At 39.8% G+C, this 18713-nt stretch overlaps 1 protein-coding gene across 2 annotated transcripts in view; it reads right to left on the bottom strand.

Moving 5' to 3' along the window:
• Positions 1–355: 355 nt before the first annotated feature.
• The window catches only part of LOC143879255 (protein EMBRYO SAC DEVELOPMENT ARREST 30-like), a 33107-nt gene continuing 14749 nt past the window's right edge, over positions 356–18713 (bottom strand). For both annotated transcript variants that reach the window (XM_077381536.1, XM_077381535.1), the window contains exons 8-12: positions 6111–6223; positions 5533–5623; positions 5082–5210; positions 2405–2958; positions 356–1360 (exon numbers count right to left, since the gene is read on the bottom strand). In XM_077381536.1, the coding sequence (XP_077237651.1) occupies positions 904–1360; positions 2405–2958; positions 5082–5210; positions 5533–5623; positions 6111–6223 (1344 nt within the window). In that variant the 3' untranslated portion in view covers positions 356–903. The remainder of the gene's footprint in view (positions 1361–2404; positions 2959–5081; positions 5211–5532; positions 5624–6110; positions 6224–18713) is intronic.

The raw sequence follows: 18713 nt of genomic DNA, 5'->3' as shown, positions 1-18713 counted from the left end.
TGCACACACAGGCAATTACATAAAAGCTTGGATATGTTTGCACGCACACAGGCAATTACATAAAAGCATGGATATGTTTCCACACACAGGCAATTACATCAAAGCATGGATATGTTTGCTAGGGACCATGGCAGAAGGCAATTTGCGGCTAGGCTGTTGCATGTGATTGCAGCCACCTCAGATGAATTAAATGAATACGGCAAAATATGAGCCCTAGCAAATCCCATTATATACATCCCCATATCTTTTTGTCAGGGATGTGTCTGTCTACACACAAAATTTTGCCAAGAGAAAGTGAAACAAAAGAGAACAGAATAGAAGGTTAGACAGGAAGAGCCAACAAGGTACAAAAAAATAGAAAATTTGAAGCTGAATAACTATCGGTATAGATTATTCCTGTGCTAGAAACAAATCAAATTTTGTAGCTACTGTTTCAAAGATCCAAATGTACTACTGTTCATTGCAGATGAATTCAAGCACTAGCTTCCCAGGCAATGTGAGTCAAAAGGACTCTGGCATACAAACTCGAAATTGTACAGATGAACTCGGAGTATGAAAATCAGCTTTGCTGTCAGAAAAAAATGGAGGTTAAATATACCGTATAGTGGAGCGCCCAATGATAAGAGAATCTGCCTCAGAGGTTTGTATACACTGATCTTCCACAACAAAATGAAAAAATTCACAACATCCTTTAATCTCTGCACACTTGACTGCAAAATTAGTGTCCCCAACTGAAATCTTCCCGCCCATATATGCTATATAATCTTCTAATGAGACTGGGCGCTGAAGAAGTTCATGGATCTAAAGAAAAAGAATTATAATTCCTGCTCTCAAAACCCTCCTATTCAGGGATGGCCCTCCATCTCCAAAATAATCATCATTTATGTGCATCTGCTAATAATTCTAATCATCAGGATCCATCTCTTCATCCTGCTCTGAGGGCCGAGCTGACTCAGTTCTGCCACCCCCGTCATCAGATTCGAGCTGCTCCCCAAGATCAGTGTCATCTTCCATTGACTCGCTTTCATCAACGCCCACTTCCTCAGCACCGCTCCCCTTCAATGTAACCGCTTCGAGAGCAGGCTGCATCCATTCGGGGCACTCATCCTCACCTCCATACAAGAATTCACCATGGCTATCCTTCACTGGGTTCAAAGTGTTGGCAGATTGGGGTGTTCTACAAGAACATTCGGGCAATGGGTGAGCGAAGAATGAGGTAGGCTTTGACGTTCGAGACTCCGTTGTAAGGCCATCTTCACCCAAACTTCTGTTAAGGTGGTCGCGTACTGAGGCTGTCCAATTGCGCTTTGGATGATACAGATGTTCACGAACATCATCGAACAGTTTGAAGAGAGTTTTTCTGCAAAAAAAACCATAAAAAATAAGTACCATGAAAAAAGAATACAAGAAATAAAAGGGGAAATCTAATGAAAACAAACAACTAATAGAAAGGGGGAATCTAGAAAAAAATAAAAGGGGAAATCTAATAAAATCAAAGCCATAATACAAAAGAAATAATGCAAAAAAAAAAAATGCTACAACAATTACCAATATTTGTTTCGATCGTGTTTGTGGATTCAAATGTCATATCTTCTGAAATGGGGTCAATTGGATCTAGTGAAATATCACGAGGTGTGTCTGCCTATATGCTCAAATTGCAATTTCAGTGCAATTTGAGTTTCTTACATTGCAAATTTTTTTTAAAAAAAGTCTTACATTGCAAATATATTTGCATTCTAAGTTCCTGTCTGTATTCCTGCAAAAGTAAGATCACATGGTGTCATGTGTGCTTCGCTTCATTTCAGCTCCAACCTGAAATGAAGTCTAGGTGCAAATTGCTGCAGTTTTTTTAAAATTAAAATGGGGATTTTGAATCCAGGATCACCTCTAGAAAAATCCATTTCCAGCATCCGAACACTTTGAGCTGGCTAAAAGACAAAAGACTCTGACTCCATGTGCAATCAGTGTCAACTTTAAATACAGCATCATCCAAAAACAGGCCCAAAAGGTGTTTAGGTGTTCACCAAATTGCACCATCGGTTTAGGCATATATTTTTCGAAAACAAACACAAGGCACAGAAAGCAGATATAACTCCAAAAATAGCAGTTTTAGAAACCCACAAATGGCCTATCTAAGACGAAGCTACCAGTGTAAGCAATCCCTTCAAAACCCTCACAACCCACAAATGGCCTCTCTAAGACGAAGCTACCAATGTAAGCAATCCCTTCAAAACCCTCACAACACTCAAATCTCATCATTAAGATATCAACAATGTCAACGATAACCTCTGACATAGGGGCAGACAGCTACTAAAAATATATTTTTTAAGTTTATTTCACTACATTTAGAATATGATTTTAGCCATTCAAAACTTAGGGAGCATAAAGCAATTGCTCATTTTACCTGTCCGGACGATAAGTTCTATCTGAGGCCATTCTGTATAGCCGGTGCCCCATGACTAAGCTTGAAAAGTCTGGCCATTCACTGCCATCATTGTTGAAACCAGGAAAAAATGCATCTGCTTCCAAAGAGACTAGATAATCAAGAGCATCCCAGAGAAGTCTGTGTGCTTGCATCCTCAGATCTGTTAGTGAAGGTTCTGGTTCTCTGTCAGTCTCAGCAACCCAACCATACCAACCTTCCTTCTCGTGCCGATAGATTGGCCTGGCTGGTGGCGGAGGAAGGGGTCGGGGCCGCGGACCTGCCTTCTTCCATTCTTCAATAAGCTGTTCCTCACTTTTGGCCGGCGGGGACCACAGCAGGTCTGAAGGAAGAGAACTTTCAGGGCCTATTACATTAGATAACTCTTTTTTACTGCATAAAGTAGTACGGTCCTCTAAGTTTGGGTACATGGCACGTAGAGGGATCAGAACCCGTTGCCCTCCAAAGGTTTCAGCACCAGCCAAGTATATTATTGTATCAGGAGGATAGCCCATTGCTCGAAGGAGAAGCCCAACCTGCAACCATGCCAACACAACAATTGAGCTGGAACACCTAAATGAATCATGGAAAATAAGGATTTACAAAATGAACGGGTTCTCTATGCTTGCAATAACACCTTTCAGAAAATTTATCAACTAATATTCATTTGAATACCCCGGATTCTATGAATGGTGCAAACCCAGGGTTTGCAAGTCAATTCTTGGAACTTTGGAGCATATAAATGATTTCTCGTTCAATATGGGCAGCAACACAATCCGAAGACAAATAAAACATGACATAATAATCAATTACAGCTAGAGTTATTGTAGGAAATCAAAACCATTGAATTCATTCATCAATAGGAAATAAATCAGCCCAAGTAGGTTCCAGACATTAAATCCAAAAAGAAAGGGAGCTAAATAATGAAAATAAATCAGATCTCAAGATATGTCACAAATATCTCCGATATTTTCAAAATATCGTGATTTTATAGGACATTTTGATAAAACGACAAATACCCAAAATGAACCCAAGATTTTATAAAACAGTGTATTTTCATTTTTACCATTTACCATTAAAATACCATGATAATATCGGAATATTTTTAACATATTTTTATTTTACATTTTTCTTAAATTATATATTTTTAAATAATTTTATTTTATCATTTTTCCCAATATAATCTAGAAAAGAAAAATATATCGTGACATTTTCCCTGGCCGAGAAATTCCCTAGAACAGTATTTGTGACATAAATCTCAAGAATTGTATCACAAATATCAAATCTACAAAAATAAATATACCATTTGTTCCAACAATACCTAACGATGGCTAAATAATAATGATATGTAATGGGAGGGGCACAATGTGATAATAAGGGTAATTGGGTATGGGAATGGTTAGGTAAAGAAGTGTAAAGAAAGGAGGGGAAAGAATAACAAATATATGGGGGAAAGAAAAGGGTAAGGAGATCAAAGGAGAAGGAAAAAATAGAGTTAGATTGTGGAAAATAGGTAAGGTGGGAATTGTACCTGGGAGTGGTGTGCTGGGCCTCGTGTCATGGTCATCCTGCTATGGGTGATACCCAAGAGGGGGGGAGAGAGCTATAGAGAGAAGAGGAGGGGCTGATCCCAGACAAGACTAATAGAGGGAGAGGAGAGAGAAGAGAGAGGAGAAAGAAAGAAGGGATGGATTTGCAGCCGTGAGATAAAGGTGACAGAGGAGAACAAGAAAAGGGGAAAGAGAAAGCAAACGGGGCGGTGGCTACACACGCAGCCAAGAGGTGAAATGTGTGTTGGGGGGGGGGGACTAATAAGGGGAGGAGTAGTGGAGAAGGTGGGGCGGCTGCACACCGAGCCGAGAGAGAAGGGGAAGAAGAAAGAAAGAGGAGAGAGCGGGAGGAGTCTCTTTTCAACGTTACAAGGTTGAAGTGGGGCCTTGGGGTTTTGAATCAATGACAGATTATTTACTGTCGACGTTTAATGTTTCTCAGTCTGGTTAGGATTCTGTTCTACTAGGACCCCCCAAAAATTGTGGGTTGTAAATAGTACATGATGGAGCTCGAATATAAAGTGTTTATTCATTTATTAAGGGGAATCATCTAGGGTTAGTGCCTATCAATAAGTTGGAACAAATTTGTAAGTATATCTTCAATATAGAAATCCTAAAGTTCAAATTCGAACAAGTTTCAAATTAAAAAGAACAAAGTAAAATTTGCCAGAATTGGTAAAACTATTTCGATCAAAATTGTATAATAGGAGAATCAATCCTCCGTATGATTCTTCGATAGAAAGAAATAAAAAAAGGTATGTTGAGATCATTTTGAAACGATTAAGAATAACCGAAGTAATGTCTAAATCCAATGATTCAAAGCAAAGATAAAGGATATAGGAACAAGGAAACACCATTTTCAATTGTCTCAACAACTCGAACTAGATCAGAATGAGAAAGAAAAAGAGATTCTAGACAGGACAAACAAGAGGTTAGAAACAACTCAATAAATGTCCACGGATTTCCCTTTGAGCTCTTTGAGAATTACCCAACTTGAGATATGAGTACGAATGGGATTTATTATTTTTCGTTTTCAGGAACGGAATGATAGTCAATTATAGTTGCAAAAACTAACTCAATCTGAAACTGCAACAGTATTTTCAACTCACCTCTTCAGGCATGAAAGGACATGAGCCATTTCTTCTTTGCACATGGGAATCAATGGTAAGTTCTTCATGAATAATTCCTTGCTTGATCATCTGTGCCCTTCGGTACTGTATAAGTTCAGTGTGTACATCCTAGGCCATTATAAAATTACCAAGCGGTCAGGAGTAGTACAAATAGCAAGTGAATATAATCTCGGTAATCAAACATATATCATCTCAAGGACAAAAACACACACCACACCCCCACCCCACCACCCAACAAAAAAAAATTAAAAACAGAAGACACTGTTGGAATACAATCTAACATGCACCAAATCTTTTAAATAAAAACCAAACTTAAAGGAAAAATCATGAACTAAGGCAAAGCAACACAAAGACTAACATAGTAAGAATACCAGTTTAATGAATACCTAAAAGAAATAGATTTAAAAAAATAAAAGCATAGAGGAGAAACCTGAAAAAGCTCTGCACAACCATGATATGCCAGGGTATCTCTCATCAGACCAGGATGAAAAGCAAGGAAAGGTTGGCCCCAAGATCGTAGCCTGCAAAATAAAAACTAAAGAGTGATCAAATGCAGGCCTGTCATCGGGAATAGAGTACAAAAGGAATTGTGCCTAAATCTCAATACCACAAATCTTCACGCGTAACAAAGGCACTATTCATTTCAAAAGGATAAAAAAAATTCATAATGAAACAGGAGACATTCAGCAAACCTAACTAGTTACAAAGAACAATGAGCCATTTCATTTAAGCATGACAGACCACATTTTTCCCTGACAGCAAAGAAAATCACAAAATATTTATCTTACCATGTTTAAGAAAAAATTGTACTTTCTTATGATTTAGACACCTTTAAACATAAGAGAACTAGAACAACACAGAAAAGAGGAACTGTGGTATCAGTAACAAGAGTAATGCCTACGACATTTGGGAGGTGGAATTATGATTTTAAGAAGAAAGGTTATGCGGTTTTATATTATTTCAAGATGAAATACTAACAAAGAAAACAAATAGTTGGGACATTTCTACCTCTCCACAATGCGTTGACCAAGCTCTCGAATTTCGGGGCGGAAATCAAGGGCATGGAAGGCCACCCTGCATCTAAGTCTCTGATACTCGGCCATGCTTTGGGGGAGAATTGACTGCAGAGAACAAGTATAGGATCAGAGGTGAACAACACACTCCCATCATTATCCAGTGAGAGGCATGCTACAAAATAGTAGTTATCATATAAGATGAATAGAATAAATTTGGATGCACAGCAATTATGAATCATAATTAGTTATATTGTGCGCTGCATGATTTCATACCAATAATGGAGTCTCAATGACAGAGTAGGCCCAATTCTTGTGCTAATTCTTGTGCTCTGCCGTTGTCCATCTAGTGATGTCCATTTTGATTAAGGAAATAAGCTTAAGACCTTCGAAATACTTTCATCAAAAGTCAGACCATTGCTTTCATTCCATATTCTCCAAGCAATGGTATAAGGAGTCACATTCAATAAGAAGTTTCGGTTTATTAGGGAGACAGGAAGAAAATATGAGATTTTTTGGTGTGCACAAATGCATTGGCAAATGGATAAAATTGAACTTTGATGGTAGCTCAAACGGCAAGAAAGGTCCCACCAGAATTAGAAGTGTGATTAGAGATAAGTTTGGATCTGTAATCAAAGACATTTTCTGGTCCTATAGTTGCGACTTGTGACTGACTCTAACAAGGTAGAAATTCATGCCCATTGGAGGGTTTGTGAATTATACGAATGGTCTGGGTTTACAATTATGAGTGGAGGATGATGAATGCCTTGGCCCACGGAGACATGCCAACATCATTCCCCTAGATCAGAGATCTAAGACCATTCCCACACTTGTTCTCCCATGTTCCTCTTAGTGCTAATAGCATCTCGGACAATCTTGCACGACATGGGGTCAGAAGTGATTCAATTGCTACATCATATGCCCATCCTCTTTAGTATCTTCAAGTGGAAGTTATTTTGTCATTTCATTCCTGCGTCCTTGTCTATTTCCATGGCGACGGGCCATCACAATCCCTTCTCTTTGTTCCTTAGTTTTCCTTCTCTTTAATGAAGTTATCTTTCAAAAAAAAAAATCCTAAAATAAAAAAATCATAAAATTCCTAAAAATTTAAAAAAAAAAACTTACACTTCCTAGTTTGATGAAAATAAAGCATCTAGGGCCAACCATTGACTTCAGGTGATTCCTTAATGACACCATTGCCATTTGCCACAATCCCCTCTTCTATAACTTTTTTTTTGGGCTTTCTTCGACAAAATTCTTTCCTAGTTGGATTTCTTTCCTTAATTATCAACCATTAGTACATATTTTTTGGGCCTCGTATACCATGTGTTTCCCCACGTCAGAATCATTTATTTATTTATAATACATCTGAATCATTTATTAGTAGTATACCATGTACTTTTTGGCCCTCATATACCAGTAGTAGTAGTAGTTGTCCTCTTGTCAATAGCCTCCAAAATTCTTGTTTTGGTACTCTTGATGTAGGACAATGATGTAAATACATTATTACTCAAAAAAATAAAAAAAGATGATGATGTACATACATTGGATCACCCACGACAGTTGATAGCCTTTCATTGAATCTTTCTAATAGAAGCCAAATGTTAAATCTTTCCTTGATTTGTAAGGCCAACATGATGTTGCCTCTCCTACTGTCCATAATTGAATGGGAGCCAATTCATCAAAAATATCTTCCATGTTAGACATCAAATTTTCTTCAATATTATCCATCAATATGTCAATGTTGGCTTGCATCTCTCTGCTCGTATCTTGCATAATTTTATTTGATTGATCAAATCGCTAGTGACAATCTACCAATTCCAATAAATTGTAGATGACTGCATTCCATTGAGCATCTTTCATGTTCCGTCGGAACTCATATCAGCATCTACTAGTCAAGATAGATCCAGCAAAGTTCCATGAGTTTTGGCAAGTTCCAAGAAAATTTGACAAGGTTTGTAAGGATCAAAAACTCTAGCACAAAAGTTGGTCCAAAATTTTCTAGCTAGTTAAAATCAAAACCATGATGCAAAAGTTCAGTAAAATTGGTGATGGAACATCCAACAAAGACTAGACTAACAAAAATAAAAGCAATTGTAAAATAAAATCCATCCGTATCTCCAATATAATATCTCATTTCACTCCAACCTAATTGTAGATATTAAAAAAAAGGAAATTGATAAATCAACATTATATACTAGAAAATAACTTGGGGTCAGAAGCAGCACGACATTTATCATGCAGCAGTATCACACCACAAAGGCATTGAGCATCACTAGTACTTTACAATGGGCAACCTCGCCCAATAATATGTAGCTGTATTTTGTTATTTATTAATAAAGTAGCTACCTTCCACCCAAAAAAAATCACTATGATACATTGGAAAGCTTTGAGCCCAATTCTACAAAGAAGAAGTTAGTTTTGCCTTTTGCCTTTCTCATGCTTTGCCCTTTAGACCAAGAGATAGCATTGGATGAGTCACCTTCAATTCACAACAATCCTTGCATGTATCTGGTAAAGATCCTAAGACTGGCAAGAAGAGATGGGATTTTAGTTTTGTTCGAGTCGGTTCTTCAAATCGGTTCCGTGTACAAGAAGGCAACCTTTTTTTAATGGTGATTAGTATTAATAAAAACAGAAAAAATCGAGAAGCTCTGTACAGAGAGAAGAAGAAAAATGAAAAAATGATAAAGAAACCGATCGAGGGGCAGAAAGTTGAACTGCTTCAATCTCTCCCTAAAACCCCCATCTCTAGCTAGCCTATCCGCTAATCCATTCGAAGACCTCTTCACGTGATAGGCATTAATAGTTACTGCTCCGTCCCTATCTTGGATTTCATCGAAATAAGCCGAAAATCTCCAGGGAATTGAGGGTGTGCCATTAATCCATCTTATCACATTCAATGAGTCACCTTCTATTTCCACCATTTCCAAGTCTGCATTCCTTAGAAGCTTGATACCGTGGTGAATAGCCCCCCCCCCCCCCCCCCCCGCCTCGAGGCATCCGCGACTCCTATAGGACCTGAATAGGCCCATACAACATTTCCTTGGTCATCTCTTAATACTCCCCCGATTCTAGATGGACCCGAGTTTCCAATTGGGTCCATCGAAATTAAGTTTCAATAGACCTTGGACAGGTAGCTCCCATGCTTGGACCACTTTGGGCTCTTCCCTTACTCCATTACATATCATTTTCCAACCATGCCACAAATCATTAGCAGACACATATGGAAAGCTTGGGATTGGTCTTACCCAAGATAGTGTGATTGCTATCATTTTGTTAAATAGGTAGAGAGGTCTCTTTCATTTGTTTCAAGAAAGAGATCGGTCAATTCCGATTCTTTCTTTTTCTATTGATTCTTTTCTGGTCGAGATGTGTGGATCCGTGGATCTATGTACCAGAGTCCATTCTTTTTTTTCTTTTTTTTTTCGGTAAGCTGGGATCGAACGTGAGACCACAAGGTTGGGAAACAAAGCCTCAACCGTTGAGCTACAGGCCTAGCCCCTCCAGAGTCCATTCTTAACTTTACGGCACCATTACTTGAAGGGCTTTCAAGCCGGGTGGGAAGCGGTGATTCACCTTCACACATCTGAGCGCGGATAGCGATAATCGTTTCTTAGTAGTGTTCAGAAGGCGTCCATACCGACTCCTGTAAAGGGGTATGGTATGGAAAACCTCTGTGTTTCGATGGTGAACCAGTGTTGGGCAATGAGAATGAGATTTTCCTTTCCTCTTTCGCTTTTGAATGACTAAACCTTGTTGGGACTCCTACGGTCTTTGTAAGGGAGCGAAGCGAAGGGGTTTTCAACAAGTGGAGGCAAGGCTAAAGGCTAAAGGTTTTCTAAGGTACTCCAACGTAACAGTTTGTTGAGCTAAAGGCGGGCTGTCTTGAATTTAGGTTGTGGCTTAATTGCGCAACAAGGGCTTGTCTAATGATCATGGAGTTGCTTTAGCACTAATCGCATAACTTTCGCCTTTTTCCAAGGCCTTCTCCCTAAACGCATTTCCCCAACACTGTGTGCTCCCTACAGCCATCCTTGGTTTAAAAGTGCATGTCCGATCCAATATAGAAAATCCCCTAAGTCCTTTCTTTCCATAGAACCCATATGGTTGCAAGAAAGGATACATACATTCCACATAACTTTCATTTTCCGTTCCATGGGGCCATTTCCCAATTTTCTAACTACTCCGCTAGTTTGGCTGGAAAGACCCATTCAACACCAAATGTGGATAATAGTCAACACTGCACCTCTCTTGCCACCTATGAAGCACGGGTACTCTCTCGGGGGTCCCGTACCCGTACCCCACACGTATGGGGTGCGGGTACGTCCCGGGTACGCACCCTAGAAAATTATAAAAAAAAAGAAACTTTTGTGATTCGGGTGCGTGTCGGGTGCGTTGGGCGTGCGCACCTGACGCGTTTAAGTTTAAAAAAAAAAAACAAAACTTAAGTTAAGGGGTGTGTGTGGAGTAAAGGGGGGGGGGGGTTTAAAAACTTTAATAAAAGTATAAAAGCACAATTTGGGTTTTTTTAAAACCCTAACATATCTCTCTCTCTCTCTCTCCCTCTGGCTCTCTCTCCGGCTCCGTCTCCCTCCGGCTCTCCCTCCGACGGAACCTCCGGTATCTCTCTCTCTCTCTCTCTCTCTCTCTCTCTCTCTCTCTCTCTCTCTATTCCTCCCATTTCTTTTTCTTTTTCCTTCCTCAGATTATGGCAACTGATTGTGTTCCCCAAACCTATTTCATCAGATTAATAGGTTTAGGGCTGACAATCAGTTGTCATAATCTCCAAACTTAGGCCCTTTTCGTTTGAGATTTTGGCAACTGATTGTTTTTAAATTTTAATCAAACCTATTTAGGGCTGACAATCAATTGTCATAATCTCCAAATAGGTTTTGGGCTTTTTCCCTTTTGGGAGCACAATCGGTTGTCAAAATCTGAAACGAACAGGGCCTTAAATCTGTGTATCTCTGTCTCTCTCTCTCTCTCTTTTTGGGGATTTTGTGAATCGATTTTGCGTCCAAAAACAGATTATGGGGCCCTCTTTCTTTTGGATTTTGAGACAGATTGTGAGTCCAAAGCAGATTTTTGGACTCACAATCTGTTGAGTCTAATTTTGAGTCCAAGAATCAACTTCGGACTCACAATCTATTCTCAAAATCCGAAACAAACAGGGCGTAAATGCTATTTTTGGTGCAATAATCTGTTGGATTCAAAACTAATTGTTTATCTATTTGTTTTTTGGGTGTAATAATCTGTTTTTGGGGTGTAATACCTGTTGAGAGTCCAAAACTGATTATTGGATTCAAAATTTTGTTTAATTTTGAGTCCAATAATCTGTTTAGAGCTCAGAATTACATTTACGTCATGTTCATTTGATATGGATTCAAGGCATAGTCTGTTCATTGTTCATTGAATAGATATTTTATTATATATCTATTCAATAATTTGTTGTATATTTTATTCCAATAATCTGTTCATTGTTCTTTTAATAGATTTAAGAATGTCTTCATCCGGTGCTAGTGTGACACCACCTACCGATGAAGATGTCTCGAAGCCTTTGTGGAAGCATGTGTCGAGATTTGATAAAGATCCTAAAGGTGGAGGGAATGTGAAGTGGCAGTGCAATTATTGTCAGAAGAATTTTAGTAGCTCGTACACAAGGGTTAGGGCACACTTGTTAAAGATAGCCGGACAAGGAATCGGAGCATGTCCTAAAGTGAAGACGAGTGATCTAGTTGCTATGCAAAGGATGGCGGAAGAGGCCAAGGAGATTATGAAGCAAAATGCTCCCAAGAAAGTGCCATTGCCGTCATCGTCGAGTACTGGATCATTGGGTTGCACAAGTATGTTTGTGGCTCCAAGTTATGATTTGAAGAAGAGAAAGACAAGTGGAAATGTGAGTGCACTTGAAAAAGCTTTCAACATGGCGGCCCGTGATCAACTACATGCCGAGATTGCTAGGATGTTTTACTCCGGTGGCTTGCCCTTTCACCTAGCAAGAAACCCATACTATGCTAGTTCCTACACTTTTGCCGCCAACAATGCACTTTCGGGTTATTTGCCTCCGGGGTACAACTTGCTTAAGACAACTCTACTTCAAAGAGAGAGGACTAATATTGATAGGTTGTTGCAACCTATTAGAGACACGTGGAGGGAGAAAAGCGTGAGCATTGTTAGTGATGGATGGAGCGACTCACAGAGGAGGCCTCTCATTAACTTCATGGCGGTATCGGAAGGTAGAGCTATGTTACTTAAGGCGATAGATTGTTCGGGGGAGACAAAAGGCAAGCATTTTCATTGCTAACTTATTGAAGGAAGTCATTAATGAGGTTGGACATGATAAGGTTGTCCAGGTAGTTACCGGTAATGCTCCAAATTGCAAGGCGGCCGGACAACTTATTGAAGCTCAATTTCCTTCCATATTTTGGACCCCGTGTGTGGTGCACACACTCAATCTTGCTTTGAAGAACATTTGTGCGGCAAAGAATGTGGAAGTAAATCAAATTGCCTATGGAGAATGTAGTTGGATCTCGGATATTGCGGGAGATGTCATGCTAGTGAAGAATTTCATCATGAATCATTCGATGAGATTGGCCATATTCAACGACTTCAATAGTTTGAAGTTGCTTTCCGTTGCCGAGACTCGCTTTGCGAGTGTTATTGTGATGCTTAAGAGATTTAAACTCTTAAAGCAAGGTCTACAATCGATGGTGATTAGTGACAAATGGAATTGCTATCGAGATGATGATGTAGGAAAAGCAAAGTTTGTGAAAGAGAAGGTGTTGGATGACATTTGGTGGAATTCTATCGATTACATACTCTCTTTTACATCTCCTGTGTATGACATGCTAAGAGAGTGTGACACGGATAAGCCTTGTCTTCATTTGGTTTATGATATGTGGGACACGATGATTGAGAAAATGAAGACGACAATCTATAGGAAGGAAGCAAAGAGAAAAGAAGAAGAGTAGCTTTTATGAAGTGGTGCAAGAAATTCTTTTTTATCGTTGGAACAAGAGCAACACTTCGCTTCATTGCTTGGCTCATTCATTGAATCCAAGGTTAGGTGACTTCAAATTTTATTTAGATTAATAGTTATATTCATTGTGAACTTTATTTCCTACTTTTAACATGAAACTAAATTATTTTTTCTATTCTTGATGGTATTACAGCGAAGAATGGCTTAGTGCCAGTTCAAATCGTGTTCCTCCACATAAGGATACAGAGATTTATGCAGAGAGGGTAAAGTGCCTCAAAAGGTACTTTCCCAATTCAGCAGATCGCACGAAGGCTAATGTGGAGTTTGCCCACTTCTCTATGAAGTCTGGATTATTCAATGACGTTGATTCCATCAATGACAGTGCTACTTTAGAGCCTCATGATTGGTGGGTGTCCATGGTACATGCGCTCCTATGCTTCAAAGCTAAGCTTTGAAGCTTCTTATGCAGCCTTTGTCTTCATCTTGTGCCGAGAGGAATTGGAGCACTTACTCCTTTGTGCATTCTTTGAGAAGGAACAAGATAACTCCACAACGGGCTCAGGACTTGGTTTTTGTTCATAGTAATCTTCGTCTTCTATCAAGACGATCTCCACAGCATGCACAGGGAGAGACGAGGATGTGGGACATAGGTGGAGATTCATTTGACTCGTTTGAGGATGTTGGGGTGCTTGAAGTTGCTAGCCTTTCACTCGATGAGCCGGATTTGGAAGCCGTTGTTTTTACCGATGATGTAGATGATGATATTGGAGATGAAGCGACGGACATTGTATCTAATGAAAGATGCGATCGTAACATCTTGTACTTAAAGTTGGAACTTATGAAATATGGAGTAATATTAGATTTTGCTATTTTGGTGATGTTAATTGTAATTTGATTGTTCTTTGATTGTTTTTAATTTTTATAAATATATAATAAAATAATAAAAAATATTATTATATTTAACGTACCTGGACGTACCCGCACCCGGGTTTTTTGAAAAATCACGTACCCGTGTCGTGTCGTACCCGTACCCCGTACCCATACCCGTGCTTCTTAGCTTGCCACCTTACAATGCAACAGCAAGTGGTCCACCGTTTCCCCCGACTCTAAGCATAGGCCGCAAGGAGCATCCTTTGGAAGATTGCCGCCTATGCAAAAGCGCAAACCCTAGGAGGTGCATGGATGCTCCATACTTTGGCAACTTTAGAGGATACAGGGCATGGGACTAAGTGATGATAGAAGGATTTAACCAAGAAAGTCACCCCTGGCAACTTTAGAGGATACAGGGCATGGGACTAAGTGATGATAGAAGGATTTAACCAAGAAAGTCACCCCTAAATTCCAGGTCCAAATTCTTTTGTCCTCGCCAAAAGATTTAATATAGCACTTTTCAAATGTTTCCAATAATTAGTCCTCTGACTCGAGCTCTCTATAAAAAAAATCCCTCCTACACATAGGAGACCAGACTACTCTATTGTCTCTGCATGTGAAACAGTCATTTACCAACACATCTTTAGTTGTGAAACAGTCATTTACCAACACATCTTTAGTTGTGGCGACCGCATACAGATCTGGAAACAATTCCTTCATCATTTCTAACCCCCCCCCAATTGTTTGCATGGAGGGGAGTTCTTCACACTGAAGTTTTACTTTTTTCAGAATGTTTCCCCTCAAAATGACGGTCCACTTCCTAGTAAAATCCTAAAAAACATAAACAAAAATTTCTTTCCGAGGATGCACCCATTGAATAGCGCGCACTCATTGAATAATATGTACTTTGATTTCCCAGATCATCCCATCGAAGGATGTTTCTTTCTCCTCAAAGATTATTGTCCCTTTTTCTGAAGTGACTGAGAAGAAAGCCATCTGCCATAACACTCTCCCCAAAAATCCAAGATAAGTACATCGCCAGCCAGTAATCAATCGAAAGTAGGGATGCAACTTGGGTCAGGTTGAGGCCAACCCGAACCCAACCTGAAGTAGCACCATGTCAACCCCAACCCGACCCCCAACCCGAGGAGGGCGAACCCGAAGCCAAACCCATAACCCAACCCGACCTAAATTCCAACCCGAGGAGAGAAGAAGACAAAAAAAATGAAAAACAAAAAATGCTAAGACGAGAAAACTTACTTGCTACCATGGCTTGTAGTCTTCTTTCCTCCTTATTCTGGTTTGGGTTTAGGATTAGAAAGCTTTGCATATGCCATTGTTGTACGTCGAAGGAGGAGATAACTTCTGTGGGATTTTGCTTTTCTCAAGGAGGAGATAACTCAGACTTTTTTACAGTTTATAAAAGAGAGAGAGAGAGAGTAGCCTTTTTTACAGCTTATAAAAAATAAACAGCTAGGAGTTTTGGGTTTTACTTTTCGGTAGTGGGAGACAACTGGCGTAATTGAGCAAGTAAACCAAAAGTCTCATAACTCATTTATGACAGTTTTGACTATAGAAGAAAACAATAAAAAAAAAGGAAGCTCTCCCTCCATGTCTCCACTGTAATTACTAAAAATCGGTAAAAAAAAAAGAAAAAACCTCGCGTTGAGAGTCGGGTCGGGTTGCCAACGCCTCAACCCTAACCCGACCCGAATTAAACTCGGGTTGCCATTTTCCAACCCGAACCCTAACCTAACCCGACCAAGCATCAACCCAACCCGGGCAAAAAACCGGGTTCAACCCGTCGGGTTCGGGTTGAGCCCGCCCAAGTTGCACCCCTAACTGGAAGAATGTTCTTGGCATGATTCACGTCAAACCAAACCAGTCTCATTACTCTTATCCAAACCTAGCATGATAGGAGGGAATGCATAAGGTGGTCCACAATTTCATCTGGGTGTTTGCAAAGTGTGAATTTGTTGACTATGTGAAAACTCTTTCTTGAAGGCGATTCACCGTGTTGATTTTCTTTAGCATAGGAGTGTAAGGAAAGCACTAAATGGGGGAGGAATAGGGGACCCAAATAATGCATCAATAAACCTTGAGCATATCTTTAGTTGGGATGAACTTGAACATTGACCTAGTAGAAAACTTTCCTTTGGGATCCGTAGAACAAATCCGTTTTGTCATCTTCGCCCTGAGAAACATAGCAACTTTGAAAAAGTACGAGAAGACTTACCAAATCTTTAAATTTTGTTTCTTTAAGATTACAACAGAACATCCAAGCCCACATCACCCCCACGCTCTCAGAACAACATGACATTGCCACCCACTAAACCCTCCCCAACCTAGAGCGGCTTAGAAAGGGATGACAGATCGAACTTGAACCCACCCACACATCCTACAAAACCTCACTATATTTCCCTTAGACCTTACTCCATTGTTATGGACTACCTTAAACCACAAATGGACTTCCAAATGCCCGAGCCTCACCCACCCCCACCCCCCTCTCCCTTCCAAAAAAAACTCCCCATAATTTTACGCCAAAGAGCATTTCTCTCCTTGCCAAAGCATTAGTGCCACTTTCCAAGGAGGGCAACATTCATGCATGTCAGGTGAACTGTCATGCCCCCAACCCAAATGCGCGACAAGCGCCGCATGCTTGCAAGGTTCTAGAACCTCGCAAGCCCAAAAGGCATTTTTACCAAATATTCATATAACTCCAGGAATACATCCACAATACATTGGAGCGGAGATTAAAGCAACTAAAGTCTCCATAACTAAATAAATAAACAACTATCAAGGTCATTATTTACAATCACAGCTTAAAGTCCAAACCACAACCACGAAAAGTCAAAGTTCAAGATCTGGAAAGTAGAAAACAACACGAGCAAACTGGAAAACCAATACCCATTATAGCAAATCATTAGTTGAATCTTCTTCTTTTTTTTTTGAATCGTAATCATTAGTTGAATCTAAGCATGCCAAAGACAAAAGCTAAAACATATGATTAAAAAAAGCATGGTCTGGAATTGACTGGCATATGTTGCCATGAATTTAAATGATTTCCATTGAAATTTCCAACTGAAATCGAAATGTTCCCGTTTCCGTGGAGACCGAAACCAAAATTTAAAATCTTGCCTCGGATTGGTAGGGTCAATGGGACAAGAGGATGTTCCATATCATATAAGAGAGGTTCATCACTAAACCAATGGAAAAACCAGAAGACCTACGAAGGGCCAAACTTTGTTTTGAAATTTGACAGAAATTTTCATTGATACTGCGAAAGGTACATTGGGGACCAAAGGTCCCATCTGGTAATACATAGTATCAATATAGCATGGCTAGAAGCATACTTCTAAACCATGAAGAAAAGCAAAATAAAAGATCAGGATAGACTCAAACAACATCTAATCAACTTCACCTCCCCTCCTTCGCTACACTTCACTACTAAAGATTTCAAACACCAACCAAAACATTCCTCCACTAAAGAACTAAGACTCCCACAAAAATAGCCACTAGAAAGCTTCCTGGGAAAAAATGCCTCGATAGGCGAAAGAACATGGTCTCACAATCCAAAGAGGACTCATCATTCATCCCACCTAAAAAGCACTGAGATCCACCTTCTGAACCAATGAGACATTAGAACATAAAGACAACGCTTCATCGGAGATTACTAAAGACCTCCTTCACAACCCATCAGAAGAGAAACAAGCCACCAGGCTAAGATGCCTCCGCAAGCGAAAGACCGGGGTCTCTCAAGCCAACGATGGACTAAAACAATTGATTCCATCTGGGGAACATTTAGGCACATCTTCAGGATTTGTGATGAGGAAAACTTACAGATAACATCAAACCTCCTAAAAAAACTAACTCCAGCCCCAAGATTGCAAAAAGAAAACGCAAAACACTGCCACACCGAAACTTCAAAAAGAGACATCTAACCTCCTAGAAACTCTCACTCTATTCTAGGGGTGCTCCTTCACTTAGAAACCAGAAGCCAGATCCTTCCGATCCCAGAAACCATCAAAAAACTTTTCATGGTCCCACCGAGGACTTCTCTCCAAAAGACAGAATGACCAGAAAGAAGCAAGAGAAAGCACAAAAGGCCAAACCAAAAGATATTTACAAAAACAAAAAAAAGGGGGAAACTTTCTAATTGCTGGGGTCAGAAGACCCATCCTTTTCATGACCCTGACTTTTGTTTTTTTCCTTTTCCTTGCATTTTTCCTCTGCTAGTTGGTCTTCCAGCCCCCTCCCGAAGACATCCCTTATTGTGAGGAACTCTCGGCCATCCCATCCGCTGAGTTGACATCCTCCTCAGCTCGACAGATCATCAATTTCTCTGAAGAACTTACCTACCTTCAATCTCTCACGCCCTTTGCTTGGATACCCACCGTTGCCTCCTCTCTCTCTCTCTCTCTCTCTCTCTCTCTCAGGCCTACTTAAAAAACGGAAGCTTGTATTTTGGGACGCTGATTTCTTTTGGAATTTCTCTTTCCAGTTAGAAGGAAGAATTCTTCTATATTTTTTCTGGCGTCTGCCTTGAATTGCTTCCAGTCCTTATTAAGGATTTCCATTTCTATTTCCCTTGGTGTTGGAGGTCCTTCATAAGGACTTCTCTCTTTGACTTTAGGTGATTTTTTACTTTCGTTTGCTAGTTCCTCCCTTCTATCTTCCTTTTCCCTTTCCTGTCTTCCCCATTATCTTTCCCATAGGAGTTGAGGTTTTCCATAGGACTTTGAATTA

The sequence above is a fragment of the Tasmannia lanceolata genome, unplaced genomic scaffold (assembly GCF_043159265.1).
Source record: "Tasmannia lanceolata isolate RefF3 unplaced genomic scaffold, GAP_Taslan_0.1 ptg000006l, whole genome shotgun sequence".
Taxonomy (NCBI): domain Eukaryota; kingdom Viridiplantae; phylum Streptophyta; class Magnoliopsida; order Canellales; family Winteraceae; genus Tasmannia; species Tasmannia lanceolata.
Note: the sequence above shows the minus strand (reverse complement) of the source record. Positions and strands in the feature narration are given on the sequence as shown.